The sequence below is a fragment of the Acipenser ruthenus genome, chromosome 21 (genome assembly GCF_902713425.1).
Source record: "Acipenser ruthenus chromosome 21, fAciRut3.2 maternal haplotype, whole genome shotgun sequence".
Taxonomy (NCBI): Eukaryota; Metazoa; Chordata; class Actinopteri; order Acipenseriformes; family Acipenseridae; genus Acipenser; species Acipenser ruthenus.
In genome coordinates this window covers 20,333,465-20,356,098 of record NC_081209.1, presented here as the reverse complement: position 1 = coordinate 20,356,098, position 22,634 = coordinate 20,333,465, and the positions used below count along the sequence as shown (strand labels likewise).

The following is a 22,634-nucleotide window of genomic DNA, read 5'->3' as shown; positions in this document are numbered from 1 at the left end:
TTAACTCGGAAAGTAAACCAATGGGGTTGGTTCAACTGATCTTAATACCACAGCCAACAAAGAGGAACTGCTAATGTAAACGCCTACTGCAGTGTAGAGAAAGTGTAGACTTGAATTCCTGATTCATTCTTTCACCAGCATTTCAATCAACATACAAACAAAAAGTACTCCCTGAAATTTTGGAAGGAACACACTAAATATCATATTTGAAATGATTTTAAGTGTACACTTGACACAGTTTAAATCATCGTAATTCACCCCACTGTCTGCTATTTGTAATGCATTTTTTACTATCCAATATTAAACAGAATTAGGAATAAATAAAGAAATTCATTGAACCTTTAATTCAAAGTGTTAGCTTACTGGTACTTTATAGGAAATAAATCTCCGCGGCATCTCAAGTTATGCAAAGCTAACCTTATCAAGAAACAGAATTGAGGTTCCCCGAGCTAGTGTCTTCATAGCTTCAGTATGGTTTTTTGGGGGTTTTGGTACATTTTAATTTTGAAATACCAGAAGTAAATTCTGTACGAAAAGTTTTGACCAAAAGTCTCTCAATGTCTGAAAGATTTTGTTTTTTAATTTCTAAAATTTACCATTTTTTTACCACTATTGAATTTAAAGCAATGAAGAAACAATACCCAAATTGTGTTGTGTTTGTTTTCTTTCGGGTTTTTTTCTGCTAAGTATAGCCTTGATAAGACATTTTTGACATCTCATTCATAGCGTGGTTTAATATTTCCTGCAATGCGAATGCCAACACACAGAAAAATAATAAAACAAAACCAAACATGGTTGGTTTGTGTGAGTCTGTGGTTTTGGCCTGTTTGGATGTTATCCTGTGAAACATTGCTTCAGAATGGGGATGAGGCTGTCTTTGGAATTAAACAAATGTGCACATGGGTCACCCACCAAAACTACCCCATAATAAACAACAAAAACAACGAGAACCCCAGGTAACCACCTCCTTCTAATATCGAACTTCACTGTTCCCTTTGCATGATGTTTGCAACCATTCTTACTATTTAAGTGTATTACGTTGCTTTGACAAGGAGTTAATGAACTGCTTTTTCTGTTCTAGTTGCCTGCCTATCTATGGAAGACAACTAGGATTGCACAGCAGCTCCTGAGGTGAAGGCATCTTACAAGACACAACATGACTTGTGTATTTGGGAAATTGCAGTCAGAGCCACTCAGAAGGTTTCCAAACCTCATAGAAAGGTAAAGGGACATCATTAACCTAACATGGTTTAATTATTTATTTATTTTTTTTCTTTCTTAGCAGACGCCCTTATCCAGGGCGACTTGCAATTGTTACAAGATATCACATTATTTTTACATACAATTACCCATTTATACAGTTGGGTTTTTACTGATGCAATCTAGGTAAAGTACCTTGCTCAAGGGTACAGCAGCAGTGTCCTCCACCTGGGATTGAACCCACAACCCTCCGGTCAAGAGTCCAAAGCCCTAACCACTACTTCACACTGCTGCCCAATAAATAACTGTTGATATATTTTACAACCTTTTAAAAATATCTGCAACTTAAAACACCTGATTATTTTACTAAATAAAATAATTATGTCCAAGGACAAAGAAATACCTCCAAGGACAGGGAGTGAATGTTTGTTTGTGTTTATCGTTACTCCCATAAGCAAGTGTTGCACCACATTAATACTGCTGACCTCAGGCCAGACTTCACAAAACTGGACCAACATCAACAGGCTACCAGTCTTTCCTATAATGACGACATTCAGTTCTATTCTAGTCTCTTTAAATCTGTCAGAAACTGGCCAGCAAAGTGAACAAATCTCAGTAACCTCCTGATACCACATACACATTTACAAGATCTCCATAAATGGTGAATGATAATACCATTATAGTCTAATAAGCGTGTGAAGTGTGAGGATTTTCCAAAAACTAGTTTAGCCCTGTTAATTTATGAGCTGCATATGCCACACATGCCGAACGTAGCTGAACCCGGTCCAGCTCAGAATGCTGATGTGTGATCGGCTTGCCAGCAACACAGGATCCTTTTCGATGTCATAACTTTTAATACCACTATCACTCTTCTCTATTCACCCTTCACTTGAACCAAAGCAACACCCCGTGTCTTAACTAATCTTCTCCAAGAGACAGGATAACCCTCACAATCCGATGTACTACAGAATTAAAACACCCTACACTTGTTGATATAGTTGTGTAAACCGGCACTTAGTCCCACACGCAGGAGCAGCAACATATTACTGATCTGTAAAGCTTCACAGTTTGGTGCAGATTAATGTTGGTCTGCATTATTGGAAATCAAAGACTTGATGCAGGAGACATGCTGGAAATACCGGAGAGACAACTAACTGACACTAAACAGTTACAGCTGATGATGTTTGCAATCGCACCATTTATTCTTTTTAGAGCTGTAAAACTAGCTAACTAACTAGAAGATAATGGTGCTTCTAAGTAACAAAAAAAAACATCAATGACAGAACTATCATGTTTTCTGTTTAATACAGATTTTTAAAATGTCGTTTTATGATTAAACTTCAGCGATAAAACCAAAACATACTAGTTGATGTGCTGTAAAGTCTTGATTCAAATTGGCCAATACAAAAAGGTGAAACAGGTGCTGGGCATTGAAATAGAGAAATTAAATAAATTAAGGAATATCCATTTCTTTGATTTTCTCATTCCAGAAAGTCATGCGAGGTTTTAACCTTTCAGCTATTAGTTCTACCTGCACTACAGATCCCAATCTCCTCCCAGATCCTTCCATGGCTTCATTATGGTTTTGTTTGGAGTCATGTATTGCCGTGAACTTTCAACTCAACCGTTGGCTCCTCCTACTAGAAACGTTCAATTTAAATCTTACAATAAAATAAGTCCTTCTTCCATTAAATGGGGGAAAATTCTCTGGCGATCATGTAAACACATTGACGCCCAGCCTTTCTACACTCGCACCTCCGGGCTCAAATAGGATTGTCACACAGAGTTTCAGACTAAAATCAATACAGTGCCATTCCGCACAGACACTGACACACAAACACTCTGGAAAGAGCAGCCTCAACACACACTAGTGAAGCCAGGCGTTAGAGACCTAATTTGCACTGTGTGTCATAGTCGACCTTGTGGAAACAGAGCAGTGGTGAACCTGCTCTAGGGAAACCTTTTCACTGAATGGCACCATCTACTGTACCTGTGCACATTCAATATTAAAAAGCTGCAGAGTTGGCTGTACAGTTGGTTTACATAAAATAACTTTACTGTATAGTAGTTCAGAAAGAATAACTATATAAAAGGGTCTAATTTTGTTCTAGTTAGAAAGTTGTAATTATGTGAGATGACAAATATAGGAGAGGATGGTTTATTATTATTTGTTTATTTAGCAGACGCCTTTATCCAAGGCGACTTACACAGAGACTAGGGTGTGTGAGCTATGCATCAGCTGCAGAGTCACTTACAATTACGTCTCACCCGAAAGACAGAGCACAAGGAGGTTAAGTGACTTGCTCGGGGTCACACAATGAGTCAGTGGCTGAGGTGGGATTTGAACCAGGGACCGCCTGGTTACAAGCCCTTTTCTTTAACCACTGGACCACACAGCCTCCTATACAGATGGAGAACATTAACTGCAATATCTAATCAGAGGCTATTTTGATCAGTGGCTTGCTTCAGAAAAGTTGAACCTCATAAATGTATGTATCTGACGCATTTTTCAAATCGTCTACATAATGTTACATATGTAAGCAATTGTGATTTGAGAGGCTTCTGAAGCTGAAGATACGGTATAAAGCTATTAACAGCACTCTGTTATTCAATAACCTTGCACACCGGTCTCTGAATTCAACAAGCTAGTGAATATGCAGGTCCGATAGGCGAGTGGAACTAGACATCTTGTTTTGGTGGTAAAATAATTAGTTCAATTTTAATATGAAAAAAAGCAAAGAGCAGAATCTCGGCTAGTTTTTCTTTGTATGACAAATCCCTTTCTAGCTCTCTCTGCCTCCTATTATTATGAGTAGCACTCCTGCTGAATCAAAAGTCACGGCTCGTACTGACTCCTTCAGTCAGCTTCTCCAGTAAAGAGCCACTCGTGGATGCTCAGTATCATCCAATTAGAGGTAATTCTTCTGGCATATACCAATTACAGTATCACTGTGAATGTCATCTCACATAAACACAGCCCTGAACAGCATTCCTCTCTTTGACAACTCTGATGCCCAAGGCGAGAGGGGTCGGCCACAGTGAAAAGCAGCCAGAGCTAGGCTGTCACAGCGGCTTGGAGAACTGGTGCACAAGAGAAATTCAGGGAGATGGCACGCCGAGACCCCTTCTAGTCAGGTAGATTAGGGTGACAGGCATTTACGAATGGCGTCTCTCTTATGTTGCATTGAGAACAGTTCTGTCGCTCATTGGTTGTAGTATGTTTATTTGAGGCTGTAAATAAACATACTACAATGTCGTCGTCGTCCCGTCCCCCCCCCCCCGGTAGACAGGTAGCAGGACCACCACAAGGAATCAGCCCCCAAATGCAACTTCTGACATCTCTACAAAGCACAAAGAGGCCCCTACCTGCTCTAGATTGAAGATGTGCTGGTTAAAGTAGTGCTGTAGGCGCTCGTTGGCAAAGTTAATGCAAAACTGTTCAAAGCTGTTGTTCTCGTAGTCTTCAAATCCAAAGATGTCAAGAACTCCGATCGACAGGATCTGGGAAAGAGATTGGGAGAGATTGATTGTTTTAAAAAGTTTAGTATCTATAAAATCACCACGTATTGCCCGTTGCTGGCTAGATTTAACACACTGTCAGCCACTTGCAATATCTTGTATTGTAGCCAGGGCTATAGGAGTAAAGCCCACTGCACCACATCACCGGGGTAAGCAGAAAAACAATAGTCTTGACTGTAAAAAAAATTATTAAAAAATTAAGAGCAACTGATTTTCAATTTCTACCAGGTTCCAACATTATATTTACTATACAGTATGATTGTGGGCACTTTATACCTCCTTATATTCCTAGATACTGTACCTTCATATCTGTATGCAAACCAGATGTCCTGTTTTTATAATTATAATATTAAAATATACATGTGTGCTATAACATGCGTCTCTTTCAAAACTGTACATTTGACACCTATTTAGCTAATAGAAGTACAAAACACATAAGATTTATACAATTAATTTGTTAGCTACAATTACTTAAATTTGGTTTATTTTGTAGAAAACCATTTTAATTATCTTTAACCTAGCAACTCCCTAGGGTTCTTCTAGCTAGACGGTAGTTGGGAGTAGAAAGTTTCACAGAAGGCCCCTCAAAAGGAGAAGGAAGAAGTGGCAAGTTACCCTGTCATACAAATCAAAGGTTATATCCAACAGAAAATACAACAATTCTTATGGCAAGTTGGTCAGGGTTTTAATGATGTGGTTCTCGTTCTCTTTTATTAGATATGATTTGTAGCTCAAACATTAACAAGAAACAAGAGTGGCATAAAGCGACCACCACAACAGGAATAAAACATTACAAAAATATTCTCTCCCATTTGTAGGTGTTTCCCTTGCTAGATATGGACTAATTCATCCCAGTGTACAAATATGCAATGACGGCATCAAATGTCTGCATCTGGAGCTAAAAAGACCAAAGAGGAGGTTGAAAGGAGAACTACGGACGTAGCTGACTTTTTCCCCCTCTGTTGGGGACACAAACTTTCTTTTCGTAACAGAAAAGAAAAGTCAGTCACATCTTTGACAGTTGTGGTCTTTCCAGGCTTTTAATTATTTCATTATGGATGTTAACATTTGGCAGCGAGAATTAATAAAGCAAAACTAGAGAAAGATACACACCAGCTGTCGACCAGAAACTCTGCAAATTAAACTGCAGAAATTATATACAACCGATCTAAGGATTAGAAGCCCAGCAGCCTGCTGTTAAAATCTGGCTGGTCTGTACCAGTCCCCTTCTATCTTAATTTTCTATAAAAGAACAGCAGCAGATAAAATGAAGTCATCTGTTATGGACGTCATGTTTAGAATTGATAAATAGACCAATAGAAGAAGAAATAAATGACATAGTGCATCAGCTGTTTGGTACACCTGGGCTGTAATAGCCTGTCAGTTTCTGTGACAGACTAATATAAAGCTGTTGGAACACTCTCCTCAGGGTACCAGAATGTTTTTGTTAAAGGAATTACCTGGCTATGCAGTTAAAAACGTATGTGAAAACAAAATGAGATGACTATACAATACCTATTTTTTGACCCAACTATACACACACAGGAACTGTTATTGGACACACATTCTTTTGGACGAAAGCCACATTCAAATGCACAAATCGGCTGGTACTGTATATCACCCCACTCCCTCAGCTCTTTTCAAAAAGGCAAACCTCCACCCCGCCTCCAAATCGCCACTTCTTCACTCTTGATTGACAACCAATGCAGATTAAATGGGTGTTCTTCATTTCACCCAAAAGACGATATAGTCCTGGTGGAAATGTAAAACATTTGCAAACCCAGTTAAATGTTTATCTGGTGACTGCCAGCACAGGTACTCTCTGAGGAGTGGGTCGATTTGTGACAAAGCGTACATTTTACATCCCAAATACCCTTTCGGTCACAAAAGGTCCCATTTAGTGCAATTTGTGAAAGATCGGGTATCCATGTCCAAAATCCTATAAGAGCAAATGGCATTTTGTATGCAAGACGGACACTTCTTTGTCACACATTGCTTCCAGTAAGCCGAGACTGACCGAGCATTCTTTCTAGCATGGGATGACATCTTCACACAAGATAAGACATACCTGAGTTTTGACAAATCCTTAACAGCAACGGGTTGACTTATTATAATTAGGGCTTTTCAGTTTTTATTTTCCAAATCTATACCTTCCTTTATATGTTAATTAGTCGCTGTTTACCTGTCTCTGCATCCCAATAAAGAGAAAACAATTAATTACAAACAGTGTTTAAGATAATGTTTTATTTGCAACAAAAATCAAGGATATTTTAAATGGACTTGGTATCAGGGGTATATTATGCTGAAAAGAAAATCTGTCAGGATAACTCTGTTAAACGAGTGAAAATAACAAAAGCACAACTATAAACTTGGCGACTGCAAGAATGAAATGCAATTAGGATCAGCGATGAGCAATTAACGTAATTTGTCAGTCTGAAATAAAAATTAAGCGAAACAGAAATCAGGCTCTGCCAAGATATGAAGGTAAAAACAAGTGATATTGTTTTGCAATTAACAGCTTTTTCTGAGTTAAATTAGGAAACAGAATCAGCTGAAAATAAGTTTAAAAAGGGACGTCAAGTGACAAAAAATAAAAACCCGAAAACCTCAAGCCCCTATTTATAATGCAGTAAAAAGAACAAAGAAACAAACAAACAGTATATCCAATACTTCACATTGAAACTCAATGTCCGTGTTAGGCTTTGTTCAGCTCCCCTCTTACCTTTGTGTTCTCCTCCAGGTCCCGGGTATTGAGAAGCGCATGGTTGATTCTGAACACAATCCAGTCAAACAGCGCACTGTACAGGGACTTTGCCATGGAGTCCCGTACTGTCACAGCCTATAAGGAGAGATGCACACAGACAGTTAGTCCAAACCAAATCACCCTTCCATGATTGAATACATTTTTTAATAGGTCTCCCACCTTTAACAGCAACGGTCACTTATAATTCAAAGGGATCAGTCATAAGACAGTGTAGAACACTGTAACAAGTTATATAAAGCGGATAAAAGTCTAAAAACAGACATTTCCTAGCCTGCATCCACTCTTCTCCTGCTAAACAAATCAACAGATTTAAAGCCACAGCATGAAAAAAAAAAGGATTAATATTTTTTAAGCTGGGATTTAGTATAAATTTTCCAGTTGTTATCACTTTTCATTTTAGACCACTGAAGTTTCTGAAGGTATTGAACAATCAAATCAACTGAACAGGATATCCAAAATAAAGAGTCAATCTTTTCTGAATACTGAAGATGACTTTATGCGGTGGCCTTAAAGCAAAGTTTTACTGTAAACGGAAACACATTGCAGAACAAGGGGTGAGAGCCTGAGCCCATTTCATATTCAAATGATTATGACAGAGAAAGCTATTGGTTTCACCCTGTCCTGATTCCACTCCAGGATTCAGATTTGCAGAGACACGGATCTTAACAGCACTGTAACTCAAAGCCCAGCGCACTTTTCCTCTCAGCACAGCTTAACACAAGACACATTAAAAAAAAGAATGCTGGATGAAGCCTTCTGTGGCAAAACAAAACCTCCCAAAATCTGAAGGGTGAGCTTCATTACGACCTTTTAACGAAGTCTGTGTAACAGAGTCCCAGAGAAACAAGCCCAAGATGCACCTTGCTCAACAAACAGTCCATTACATTTTATACAGTACGATAAACAGACTGAATGAAAGTCAACAGCCACGAAACTCTAGTTAGCATTACATGCCATTGATAGGTGCACAGTAAATTATTGAACTGCCTTGCTCATTTAAAAACACACACTGACCTACTGAAGTGAATTGCACCCAAATAAAAGTACATTGTGTGCATGTGTGCAATGGCTCTTGGTCTTAATAAAGGATAAAGGTTTATAAGATGCCTACAAATAACAGCCAAAAATGAAACTCTGTGTTTACTATGGAAGTTGTTTCCCCTTTAATAGTACTAGTATATGGTACATACAGTATATCTGTAGAAATGAACTGTCTTGAATCCTATGTAGAAACACAGTTTTGTTCATTTTTAGGTCTGATGTAATGGCAATCATTACAAAATGCAAAGTGGGAAAAATGATCTAAAAGTGGGCAAACACAGGATTCGATCCACATGAGAAAAAAGAAATAAAAGAATCTGTCAACAGACGAGTTAACTTCTTCAAATATATCCTACGGTGGTAAAACAACCTCCATAGTAAATATCTCTGTTTCAGCCGTCACTTGTAGTCAAAACTGTCACCTTATAGACCCTTGTCCTTTAAATACAAGGACACACAGGTCAAGGTAGACGGCTGCAGGTGCACTTCACTTAAAAAGAACAATCAGAGGCCTGCTATGCACAGTTTTAATAAAAAGAGGATGCTGCATACAGGAAAATCTGAGTAACTTTCTAATATTTTTTTAAATGGTCATGCCAAATTACTCTGCTGTTTGGTCATGTTGGCTATATTTAATGTTTTTATTGCGCGTCTAACATTTTTCTAAGGATGGATGGCAAATGACAAAACAAGAATATAGCTTCAAAACATTTGAGGTACATTTCTTTGTGAACAAAATCAAAGTATCCCTGGGAGCAGAATGTAAGGGGAATGTGATCATGAAGTAAAACAGACAGACACAGGAAAAGGTCAGTATCATTGATATGGCCAGAGGTTAACACAATGTGGCAGTGAAATGCTTCTTATTTACTGGACAGCACAGGCTGTAACTGTAAAGACACTCAGATCTCAAAGCATGTGGTCTGCATCATCGATATGGCCAGTTGTTAAAACAATGTAGCACTGAAACAGTAATGGAACTGATAAAATCACAGCATGCAGCTGTGTACCAAATATTACGTTTACAGTATATACCCCCAGAAACTTAAAATGTCACTTGCCCTCAATAGAACCCATACATGGTCAATGTAAAGGTCACTAACACATTAAGCAGGCAATGTCCAAACAACCTGCATATATGATGTCACAACTTCAAATGGTCTCCAAGGTAGATGTACTCTATAAGGTTGTGTCTGAGTGGTAAAATTACTGCTTCAAAAGGGTTTATCTTTCTTAGATAATATCCACAACTGAACTTGACCTAGAGAATCATACTTTAGTATTTCAACATACCATACATTATTTTAAACACATGTACATAAACAGTTTGTTCATGGGAATTGTCCTTTTGATACCTTTTATAAAAGTAAGAGCTCTAGTAAAAAACTGTCACCTTATAGACCCTTAAAATGGCTATTGTCATATCAAGGAATGACAAAAATGGAGTTGAACGCATATTTCTTGTCTGCTACAATATCTGTAATTGTGTACCTATGCCTAATGCTGAGACTCAGAGATGTTAAAAAGGACGCACCCCATCCAAGGACAACATTCTTGCTCAGTGATTAATTACTCTCTGGGTTTTGCTTGTCGTCATTAAATAAACTTGAAATATTAGGGCATTATGTCAGCCTTTAAAACCTGAATATATTTAGCATTTAGAGTTACCCCATGCCTGGTATTATTTTCACAGTTAGGAATGGCTGCTCTGCTTTGCAGTGACCAGGATCCCATTATGAATACATACATTACAGCTTGTCTTAATGTGCTGGCAAGCACTCTCTTTTCTAGACCGATTGCTTGGAATGTAGGTGTAAAGAATGCTAATCCTAGAACACAAATAATAAACCAGAGGGCTAAATGTTTTATTGATTTTTAATAGGTTTTTAATAGGACTGCCGAGTCCGGGAAGAGTCAGTTTATCTTTTAGGAGAATTCCAGAGCCTGCAGTACATCAAGTCTTAAAGCTCTGTATAAACAAGAACACCCCTGCAATGTGCTGTAGTCTGGAAAATACTCCAAAACAAGCCCCCATCATACTCAAGCACAGATAACATGTAAAGTTAAAGAGAACATTTTGTACCAATTTATTAATATTATTATTATTATTATTATTATTATTATTAGCATTAATTCCTCCCACCGTTCAAATTCCTAAATACCTCCATTACAATTCCTCTAGGTGTTTTTCGTTCATCCCATTCAAATGCACCTTTTTTGTTCAAATGTGTGTGTGTTTTTTTTTTTTTTTTTTTTTTTTTTTTACTGCAGCAAGCCCCACAATAGCGCAGGAGAAAGAAAAAGAAAACACACGTCAAAACAAAACCACCACCAAGAAGTGATTAATACAGCTTGTCAGTTGCATCTGTGTATGATTCAGTTTGGGAAATTTGTGTAAATCCTGTTTACTTAAAACTGTGAATGAACTGTACAGGAGATAACGTCAGTTACATTTCCAAAACAAAAGTGTGGGATTCGTCTGTGTGCTGCATGTATAGAATAAGCATAGCAAAAACAGAAAGAGTCAAGGCATTTTTGAATCATGAAGCTTTGTGCAGAACATCTCCCACCATGACTGTAAATACAGATCAAGTGCTATCAGTATCACCGTGATCTACAGCCACAGCGTGGTCTATTTTAATCCTCTACACAATGGTGGATCTAAACCAGGGGTGTAGTGGAGCCAGAACACCGGCCTGGGACTACATTCTACAGGCAGCAGTGGTGCAGTCGAGACAGAACTGGCATAACAGGCAAGCCCAGTTACACGACTCACATCTCCTGCACTGATTCAGTCAGTACTGTAGTCCTCTAGATGCAATGAAAAGAGCATTAGGAACTTCTGTTAAGAACTACTTCTTTAAGAAGGCTAAAAATTCTGCAACTGTGGACCCAAACTCAAACAAAGCTCTTCCCGGAATGGAAAATCAAAACAAATCACTTGTTTTGTCTCTTCATATAAATTCCTTGCATTCCCCAGCACTAAATGGATCACTTACATTTGTGTGTTTTATTTGTTTTAAGGAGGTTTCCCAATATGCATACAGTATTAGCACTCTAATACCAACAAAAGCACTGCTTGCACAAATGTGGTAAAATAAAGATGCTTTCATCAAAGCAGTTCAGTTTTACAGGGCGTTACAATGAGCAAAAGGGCAAGCCATTCTTCTCAAAACAAGTGAGGCGTATTCCAACAGCAAACCACACCCCTTTTATCTAACATTTTATAACCTATACTTTAAAACATGCTGAGTGTTTTAAGTCAGATTATTTTTGCTTGCAATATCTGAGTTTCACTTTTTGCAGTAGGTCACTATGAACTATAAATCAACAGCATAAAGAATGGTAGCCAATAAAAGATGCCTTGTTACATCAAAGTCATTGTGATAATGGAATTGAAGAATTGATAACTTTTATACATTTATTTAATCACGGTTATCTACTATACATATATCACAACTAATCTAATAAACAGCATCAACTCCTCAAATCTATTATTACAAAAATTGCATAATCCATCCAGGCGATTCCTAAAGAATGGTCAACAGCTCAGCTGTAGTTGAAACATGTGCTGTAAAAGCAGCAGAGTAAGCTTTCCCTGGGTTATGAATTTTCACAAACTGTTTTTTCTGTTTGTTTTCATGAAGACTGATCCAAACTAAATCCTCCTAGCGCAACGCTTTCTTATAAACAGATGAAGCAGAGAAGTTTCTAAATGGCGCTCTTTGGAACACACCGACAAGGGCTGGGCTGGAGTACAGCAATACGTGCTGGCCTTAGATCTTCTATAAACACGCTTAGGCTTCTGGGTCACGAGCCAAATCTCAAAGAGCCAAAGGAATTCTGAGAAACGGAGAGGCCACTGGAAAGGCAACTCTGCTGTTTGTAAAGTATAGAGGCTGGGGGTTGCTCCAGTCACAAACCTTCATGCAAAGATTACCGATCATCTCGTACTGCTGAACTGGCAGCAGGGAAATGAAATTTGCTTATTCGTGAAAGTGTTCTGCTGAGTGATGAAGACGTTGACGAGTAGGGAAGTGAAAGGTGGTAAAACCAGGATTTCTGCACTTTCTTGGGTGTGACGTCGCTGAAGAAAAGACCCATAGGAACTGCAAAATCGGCATCACATTCTAGAAATACTTCCTCAGAGATCAGGAGGCTGTTGACATTAACAAGTCGATAGGGGTGGGACAAAAGTTTCTAATTCCTTTGAAAAGATAATACCGTTTGCACAAGTTACTGAAGTCATCAGGTACCAGCAATCTGACATAAAATATTGCACACTGCTCTAAACTACAGGGTATAATTACTAATATCAGTTATTTGTATTTCTTTCAGGTGTGAAATGTCTTTAAGCACAGAGGAACACATTCAAGAGGGCACCAGCACATTTGGCTTGTCTGGCTAATAAAACCATGGAAAAGTCTCTAATGGTGTCTGAGATATGACACTGTACTGGTTGAAGCTTTGTATAATTACCTCACACAAACAGGTTAGTTTTCCATGAACAACTAGCTTCCACAGCACTGAAATTATGAATCAGCATCTGAAGGTGAAATAGCTGTGGTTTTTCAATGTAAGGAGCTTTGAAAATTACTCTAATCCAGAAAGTCTACCTAATATTCGGGTACAGAAACACCACATTAGCCATGAAATAGTAGGTCACCATGATATCATGACCTACATTACAGCTTGTAGAATATCATAACATAATAAAATATCCATGCATAGTTTCATCAAAATCAAACAAGCTGTTGCCAATAACCAGCCTCCTTGACCTATATTCTGAAACCCTCAAAAATCTGTCCAACAAAATGTCCAAAATGTTTCACAATGATCTGTTATAGACATAATGTATGCATTAATGTTACCCCATTAGTTAGGGACATAAAATAACTTGACAAGATATTTATCTGTGGTACAATCCACTTTTCTTTTCCAAACTATGCTCCATGCTAGAGTTTGGCAGAACTCCTTTATGTAACTCGTTAACTTTATAACATAAGATTACAGATCTGGAGGGTGACAGTGTTCCCTCGAAATCCCAATGCGCAATGCAGAAGATACTTAAAACATCTGTTGCTACAAATTTGCAATCTATCTGAGCACTAAACCAGCCTGCCACAAATAGTTTCCCCTCATTCCAGCTGTTGTATAGAGAAAGGGCCTGAGCCAGGTCTGCGTTATGTCTTCCCTGCAGACACACTGTTAATTCCACATCTCAGTTCTGAACTAATGCCCAAGGTTTGAATACAAAAGACAGCCACCTACAAGTTCAAAATAAACCTACAAGTTCAAAATAACCACCGCGTCAGCCAGAGCCCCATCAATCTATTTTATTTTTCAGTTTGCTTATCTTTGGCACTGTGTTAATCAGTAAATCACAGGGCATTACATATCACCGTTGCTCTTGCAAAACCTCATAGATTATATTGCAGTTGCAATACATATATTTATTACATCTGTACCACATTTAAAAAGGCACCGATGCGGAAATCCTGAAGCTCCTACAACCTGAAAATGCAATCTATCAATTATGAAATGACAGTTATGACATTTTTTTAAATATAACCTTCAGCAAGAATTACAACAATCTTCAGAAAACAGGTAAAAGCTAAAAAACGTTTACGTTTAGTTTATCAATGTCTTCAATTAGTGCTTAAAAGTTGTGGATCAGCTGCAGTGCATACTTAAAACTAAGGCATCACAAGATCTATGCAGTACAGATGAATATATCTCATCACATTGATAAAGACTTCTGTTGAAAACGTTTGTCAAATATCTCTTTTTTTACAGTAGTACTTCTATGAATGTTGATTAACAGAATGTATTGAAGTATAGTATCCCATTCTGTTGTGCAAAGGATTGAATCACAGTAACAGACTTTCAAGGTCTGCCAATTCTAGCATTCATGCTCCTTCATTATCATTCGGACAGTGTGCCTTTCACAATAAAGTTACTTCCATATGTGGCTTGGGGGTCATAGACAGTAAACAATACAGTACTGCAACAAGTTCAAACGTAAAGTCTTTGAACATCTCTTACCTCAGAAAGCCTATAGGGCACGATGAGCCTCTCCCCCACTGTCACCGTCTTCCTGGTAGTGAGAGCGTCAAACAGCATCTCTTCCTTCACCTGTGAAAAACAAAACCATGCTAGTTTAAAGGGCTTTTTAAATGTACAGTACATTAATTCAATAAGGGTGTCCTCTTACAGTATACCAGTAAGCCCAGTTTCAAAACGAGCTCACATACTTTAGAATTTATCAATGACATATTTAAAAAGAAAAAAAAATAATAATAAAAAAAATAAAAATAAAAATATACATCATGTATATTTACACAACAAAGCATGGAAACATTTTCTTATTCAATGTTACCGCATTTCAAATCCAGTGGCAGAATGACTCTGTGTTGCTATGCGGATGCTAATCTTCACATAAGGTTTTTCAATTTAAGTTTCAACATTTTCCTTATGTGTTTGTGACAGGGAGACCCCGTCGCTGGTTCTTGAGCGCATGTGTGCTTTTATGGAAGCAGTTGGGACGCAACAGGAGACGCGTTGCTAAGGAACTAATTGAGCAGTTTGGCTCGTCTGGCACTGAGCTGATCGGGAGGTCTGGATTGGCTGGGGGTGTGCCCAGGGATGCTGCTCAGAGCTCAAAAAGCGTCTGCGCTACAGCTACTGCACCGCCATTACTACACAGAGAGAAATCTGGCACTGTGTTTACATCAAGGAGGAGAGCGTCTGTTCCAAAGAACTGCTACACGAAACCCTTCCACTCCAAGACGGTGCTCGTGAAGGCATTGCCCAGCTGAGGTCGTTTGAAAAAAGCTGTTTGAAGAGGCAGGAGTCGCCGTGAGAAGGCCGTGACTCTGGGAGCCCAGATGTAGGTCAGTTTAGGGGATGTTGAGAGGGTAGAGATGTTTTGCGTAGAGTAGTAGGTTCCTGGAGCGGGAAGTATCTTTTTAGCTTTGTTTTGTTTTCTTTATTAAATGTGACACTAGGGCTACCATTGCTGATACCCTAGTATCAGCGCTTGTGTGCATTAAATGAGCGTGCCTGTGCGGAGTGTCAACACCCAATGCTCTGATTACTGTTTACAATTGAGACTGCTCATGTGACAAACATATGGACAGATGCTCAGAAACAGATAGACACTCAATAATTTATGCTAAATACTATTAATACCAAGTTTCATGATAACTAGGATACACGGTTCTTCAGGATATATGGAAACACGTGAAGTGTGACATGCATACAAGTATGACCCCCTCCACTACCTAGACTACTGCAACTCCCTCCTGGCTGGCCTCCCTGCGTCCGCCACCGGTCCGGCTCCAGCTCATCCAGAACTCTGCTGCCCGCCTGGTGTTCTCTCTGCCTCGCTTCGCCCACGCTACTCCACTACTCCGCTCGCTCCACTGGCTCCCGATCACCGCTCGCATCCAGTTCAAGACTCTTGTACTAGCCTACAGATGCCTTGACCAGACTGCACCCAGCTACCTCTAGACCCTCATCTCTCCCTACACCCCCACTCGACCTCTCCGCCTGCACTAGAAGACTAGCTCTACCTCCGCTACGCTCCCCTGCCTCCAGAGCCCGCTCCTTCTCCACCCTTGCTCCGCAGTGGTGGAATGACCTTCCTACAGATGTCAGGACTGCCCAGTCCCTGACCACATTCTGGCGCCTCCTTAAGACTCACCTCTTCAAACAGCACCTGTAGAACTCCTCTGTTTGTATCCTGGGACACTATCACCCTTCATGTAAATGTGCTTTATTTTGCTCTTATCTGCCCCCTATTTTACTGCATTTAATCCTGTACTTCAGAATACTGTAATCTGTAGTACTTTGTATTTAATCATATCCTGATGTAACTATCACTATTTAATCATATCCTGATGTAACTATCACTATTATGTGCTGTATTATTGAATTGTGGTTTGTCACACTTGTACTTTGCTTGAACAAAAGTTATTGTATTTCTTGCTCTTATTGTATTACTTGTATTGTAAGACTTGAAATGTATTTGCTTACGATTGTAAGTCGCCCTGGATAAGGGCGTCTGCTAAGAAATAAATAATAATAATAATAATAATAATAATACCCCAGTTGCAGGGGATTTCATCTCCAGTTTGGGATAAGTAAACCTGCATTACACAGCATTTGGCTTTGATGTAAGGTGGACAGAAAACAAGTATGAGGCATAAAAAGACTTGATGTCAAATAACTTCAAATATCATCCCTGTTATTGACATTTCTGAAATCACAGAATGGTATCCATGCACCGGTTTTGGTACCATAATTTCATACTGAGGTCTGGAATACAGATCACAAACACCAGAAAAAAAAAAAAATTGAATTTTAAAAACGTACGTGGCACTCGCATAGTTCTGGGAATCTGACTGCAGTTTAACTAGTTTAACTCACACGGCTGGTCCAGCATCAAAGCAAAACTGTGTGGTAACATTATCCTATTACTTGCACTTCTGCCCTTAGATTGAATCATACTTACAGTAATCAGAGCAGATTTTGGACGCAGATTATTTTCAGATTTGGCTAATAACCCAAGCTGAAAGAGATTTAAACATGTGTACTCGGTGCAGAAATCTGTTTGTACCCTCGAGCTGCTTTTTATTACAAGTCAGGTCTTTGGAATTTAGTTTTACTGATGATAAAAATGTTTTTATTTTTTTATTTCATATTGTCCAATTTAACTGCAGTTCCTGATTCAGCTTGAAATGGGACGCCAGAGTCAATACCCATAAAAGGCAACAGAAACAGGTTTTAATGATTGACCAAAGAAGTCAAACTTGTGCTGTCCGCCTTTGTCAGAAATGGCGATGCAGCCCCACACATTCTGTTCCGCACTCGCACTGCTGTTTGACATGAACACCGCTCTGTCACTGCCTTGCAGATAAGAACCTAAACTCAGATCTATATCAGCCCATTTCCTCCATTAGAAGATTAAAATCAGGACAGGGTCTACTGAGTCATTGTAACCTGTGCAGTTGTACCACTTTGGAAACCACAGTATGACTGCTTGCCATTTTGTATGGTGTCAAATTATGACCAGCCCCACTCACATTTTTACTTAAATGTTTTAAATCTGTACAAGTGTTTTAAGGTGAATATACCTCAGGCTTCAACTGTATTTTAGTTCATTTTTGGCATAGTAGTTTATTTTAATATACCTTTTTATGGTTCACATGGACAAAGCATGCAAGTAGAGCATCGAATGGTGGCAGATAGCAACAGTAGCTCATGGGAAAGAGGAATGTATGGTTGACTCCTTGTAAATGGGGGGTATGTTCATGGCAGATTCACACTTTTGCTTTAAAAAGATACAAGCAAAACCAATATGCTCTTTTGCTAAAACCTTATTCTGTTCCATAGAATTATAAAAACTGAATGACGCAGATTCAATCACTAATCCGTTTTTTGGATTTTAAATCTCACACGAGTTGTCCACCTGGACTTTGAAACCAATCACGATAATGCAGTGTAATCTGCCATCTAAGAATATTTTTCAGAAAAAGTCTAGCATGTTATAAAAACATGTTCCTACAGACAGAAGATCCTCAAAACTATAAAGTACTGCATTTTATTCCAGTATCTCACCTATTACTTGCTTAATCCAGCTAATACAGTACTATTGTGCTCTATAAAATACGTTTTCTTAGTTAAAATAATTGTTGAGTCGTATTCATTAAAATCCAGGCTGCCTTTTACTGGCGTGCCAATAACCCTATCCTAAAGCATATTTGCAGCAAATGGAATGTCACTTTGTTCATCTGTGCTCCAGCAGAGAGTGAAGCCAATGACTGCTCTGGGAACCTGAAGCCAGACAGCCCTTGATTCTTCTTGATCAGAGAGCTGGATGACCAGAGCTGGAGGAGTGAAAGGGGAACTAGAAGTCATCTGAATGTGGATCAAAAGGTAAATGAACAGACAGGACGTACAGTATAATGCACAGGTTGAAAAGCGACAGAATACTGTTTTCATACCTTTTTAGTGAACCATCTGAAGTGTGACAAAATGTTCACATACTGCAAGTCTATTCATCAAGTCAAAATGAAGTAGGGGCATATTCAAGAGCTGGTGTATAGATAGGGTTCAGTGAACTATTCAAAGTTTTAGAGGAACTTGTATTGGGTTGACTATTTCATTGAAACTTCATGAAACTTATTAATGGTCCAACTTGCATGCTCTCAGTAGCTGCCCACACATTCAGACACAGTTTCATACAGCTGAACAGATAGAAATAGGAATAGTATATACAAGTGTCACATTAAGTGGCAAAGCCTTTGAAACTTGTTGCACAATTAACACATTTCATGAGGATTAAATGAAGAACACCAGTGACTCAAAATACACTACGTTCCTGTAAAAGGTGAGTGGTTTACAATGCTCCCCCTATATAAGCCGGCCCTTTATACTGCAGAACCAGTTATATACTGTAGCGGCATGGTGGTAGCTCCCACATGCCTCATAATGCCAGTCCACTAGCACCTTCATACTTGTTATAAGGTGGAACACAAACAGCATGGTCTTGTAGCTATGGCTCCCCACTATAGTGTTATAAAAGGGGGAGCACTACTGCATTACAATATTTTGGTCTAAGTTTAGTTATTTATTTGGAATTTAAAAAAATCTAGTTGGTTGGTTATGCAGTCCCCTTAAATCTCCATGCCAATGGACTTTTTAAAATTATTTTTTACTAATACTAGAGCAAAGGACATATTTGGAAAATCCTTTATAAATCTGTCCCAGTGTTCATGCAAATCTTTAAACCAATGCATACAGCTACCCCATGAGCAGATAGCGAAAATCTTTCCACGGTTAAAAGACCAAACCAAAAAAAAAAAAAAACAGCCTATGACTTAGTAATTGCGGCAAATGCATCACATAATTATAATCATTAAATTATATGTTGCATGCAAAATGAATACTTGTGTTATAGAAACTTTGGAAAATATTCTCCATCTATAGGCATACAACTTGTCATATCTTAAGTATTCTAGCTGATCTGAGGGATTTGCAGGGATTACTATTATTTTTTTAAACTATTGGTCAGGAACCATTGGAACTTTTTTTAAAGACTGGATTTAAAAACTACAGAAGTCAATTTTGTGATCAGGTTTCAGGATTCTTTTGTTGTTGTTTACTGTAGTTATTCACCACACTATACAGTAGATTCACTTCCTGTGCAGCAGATAATAAGGACCACACCTGTGCTTCACATAAGGATGGGGTCCGAATACCTGATGCACAGGACTATACTTAACCGAGTCAAAACGACAATTAGGCTTTGAAGACAAATATACATTACAAGTGTACATTAATACTTTGTGTAGTGGTGAGGTTCTTGCTGCTCAAACTGTGCGAAATGATGTTTCTTATAATAAGAGACAACCTGCACAATGTGTATTGATATGATAAATCATAAAAATGTATCCTGTACTCAGGAACTATTCTAATAACTCATTACCAAACCTTTAAAGGTGATGTAGAAATACAATTCATACCTTATCAAACAGCAGAGGAAACTATTGTGGCTGTTATACAGAGCGATTCAGAATTCATACAACTTTGTTGTCGGGGGAAAACTGGAGGGTACGTGTAGGAAAGGAAACATGTCTGACAGAGACACTCTGAGAAGCACCATTTGCCCACGAGAAGGCTGTTCGAGAATGTCGACACTGCAAAGCCATGCAAAATGACAATGTTGCACGAATGATGACTCGCCCTGTATGTACAAGATGGATGCAATCTGTGGGACATCTGAACAGGCAGACGTTCATTCTGATCATGTGCACCAGACTTGTGTTGACCTCAATGTCACATCCATGTGCCAACATGTTTTCATGGAAGTCGCTTAAGTCTTTCCTGGTTTCATTTCAGGGTAAAACCTAGATCACCCTCTGCAGTACTGGGCTACAAAACAACAGACACGTGTTTTAATTATCAACATAATCTGTGGATTCAATACCAGATAGTAAGTTAACTTTGAAGTGCATGTGATAATGGATTTACTGCCTGGTACCAATGCCAAATAAAACGAGAGAGTACCACAGAGTACAGTGCCTCTGTACTGCTTGTCACTCTGCATAATAACCATTCTAGTGGAAACTCTACTCCTCCATGTTAACAGTTACCTTGTCAACAGTTAACTTGGGATCGCTGCCTCCACTCATTGTTGGTCACCCAGCCTCCCAGCAACGCTGCTTAGTGAGATCCAACAGCCAGACTGCAGGGTCTGAGTGCTGCTTCACAGCACAGCACAGCACAGCACAGCACAGCACAGCACATACTGGACATTGTGTGGTTGAAAGAATATGTGCAAGACCAGCAATGTGAGGTACTGTAACATTGCCAAATCAATACAATGCCTATCAATGCTCTGCCAGGCATGAAAAACAAGTACCACTGGAAATTCAAATAAGGAACCAAATAAGGAAAACTTTCCGGCAATTAACGTTTGTCTTTTATTATATATTTTATTTTTAAAACCTCCACGGCCATATCTTGTCTGCTGATGTTTTTTTGTTTTACAGTGATGTAAGTTTGGTTACAGTATATGTCTCACCCGTGCTAAAAAAGTCAACTCAGGGGGTAGCCTAAATTCTAGGTAGTCTGGTGCCTGGCACCGCCTGCTAAAAACATAACTGCTATTTTCCCAGCCGTTGTAAAAAGAAGAAGTTAGCATGTACTAATATGCTGAAATGTGTTCGAGAGGCTGTATCTTAAACTTTACCATACATCTATGATAAAGTTGTTTTGTATGATGTTGTTTAATCTATCTTATTTGCAGTTTGTTTTTTGTGGCAGGGAGGAATGGGCAGACTGTAACTATCTGTAAGTTCCCGAGGATACGTTTTGCAGTTGGTGAAGGCTGCATGCTATTTTTTAAGGATTACACTTCAGAATTTTTTTTTTTTTTTTTTTTAGGCCAGCCATAAGATTCTTTGTACTGTACCCAGCAAGGACATGTTGCAACAATTACAACAATCTTAACAGCATGAAGCTCATACCTCTAGCAACTTCGACACGACTGGCAGTGCCTCAGGGTTACAGATATCAATGGAGTCATCCCGATAGGTTTTCTTCTTGTAACGGATATTCCCTAAGTGCAGGATTGCAGACAACAAGGAGAAGATCCTGTGAAACAGAAGCAGAATTCCAGTTAATATCACACTTCCAGTGCAGGAGTACCAGACTGTAGCACCATGAATAGAGATACAGGCTGGCTGTGTGGGTGCGTTGTGATTACGGTCTTTAATACACCATTTCCTGTGTTGCCTTATAAAATATCTGTCACTAAATTCACTGAATGTTATGTAATGCAAGTAATGGCTAATGTAATGGTTTATTAAATGGCTGATGTGTTTGTCTTAAGCAGCCCTACAACACAGCCTAGTTAACTCAACTCTCAGAGAGCTTTCATTTGCTTCTATTAGAGCCTGCTAGCTGAGCTGCACATTCTCGTTGGGACTCACTGTTTACGAGTTGCAGGCAGGAACCCCACCATCTCCATGGCCAGCTGCAATCGCTCAAAGTCGTGCTTCAGATCCTCCCCCTCCACCGTGAAACAGTCCTGCTAGTTTCAACAACAGGGATTAATCAGCAACAGCAAAAAACAAAGAGTGACGTCTTAACTGGATCAAAATCTATTCAAATGAGATTTCCTTCGAAATGTGTTTCACATACTGTTACTGAACTGAAGAATGCTTGCAAGACAGTACTGTATGTAAGGGGGCACTGCTCCCCTTCATTTTAATGTATTTTCCAATTCCACCAATTTCATGGACAGCATTAGGTTTTGCCGCTCCTCTATGGTTTACACCATTTCCAGACCAGCATCAATTTCAGTAGGTCACCAATTCAGGTCATCAACGGACGAATCCAAGATTATTACAGTAATATGGGATGCTACACACAAGATCATTTGAAAGCCATTAAAAAGTGGTTGACGTGATTATTGCAACAGCAATTAAAAGCATATTCTTGTATCAACAAATTCAACCACTCGTGTTTTTTGAGAACTCATTAGCTAAAAATTGAACCTAATTAAGAGAACCACGTCAAACACTGACTCACGGCATTTGTT

The 22,634-nt window shown here is 38.9% G+C and overlaps 1 protein-coding gene across 10 annotated transcripts in view; it reads right to left on the bottom strand.

Annotated features, from left to right (window-relative positions):
* The window catches only part of LOC117428103 (unconventional myosin-IXAa-like), a 167,117-nt gene that overhangs the window by 50,573 nt on the left and 93,910 nt on the right, over positions 1-22,634 (bottom strand). For 6 of the 10 annotated variants that reach the window (XM_058994964.1, XM_058994969.1, XM_058994972.1 and 3 more), the window contains exons 7-11: positions 22,024-22,124; positions 21,559-21,685; positions 14,570-14,659; positions 7,442-7,558; positions 4,567-4,701 (exon numbers count right to left, since the gene is read on the bottom strand). In XM_058994964.1, coding sequence (XP_058850947.1) covers positions 4,567-4,701; positions 7,442-7,558; positions 14,570-14,659; positions 21,559-21,685; positions 22,024-22,124 — 570 coding nt within the window. The remainder of the gene's footprint in view (positions 1-4,566; positions 4,702-7,441; positions 7,559-14,569; positions 14,660-21,558; positions 21,686-22,023; positions 22,125-22,634) is intronic. The other 4 variants (XM_058994967.1, XM_058994973.1, XM_058994968.1 and 1 more) reach the window with 1 other exon arrangement.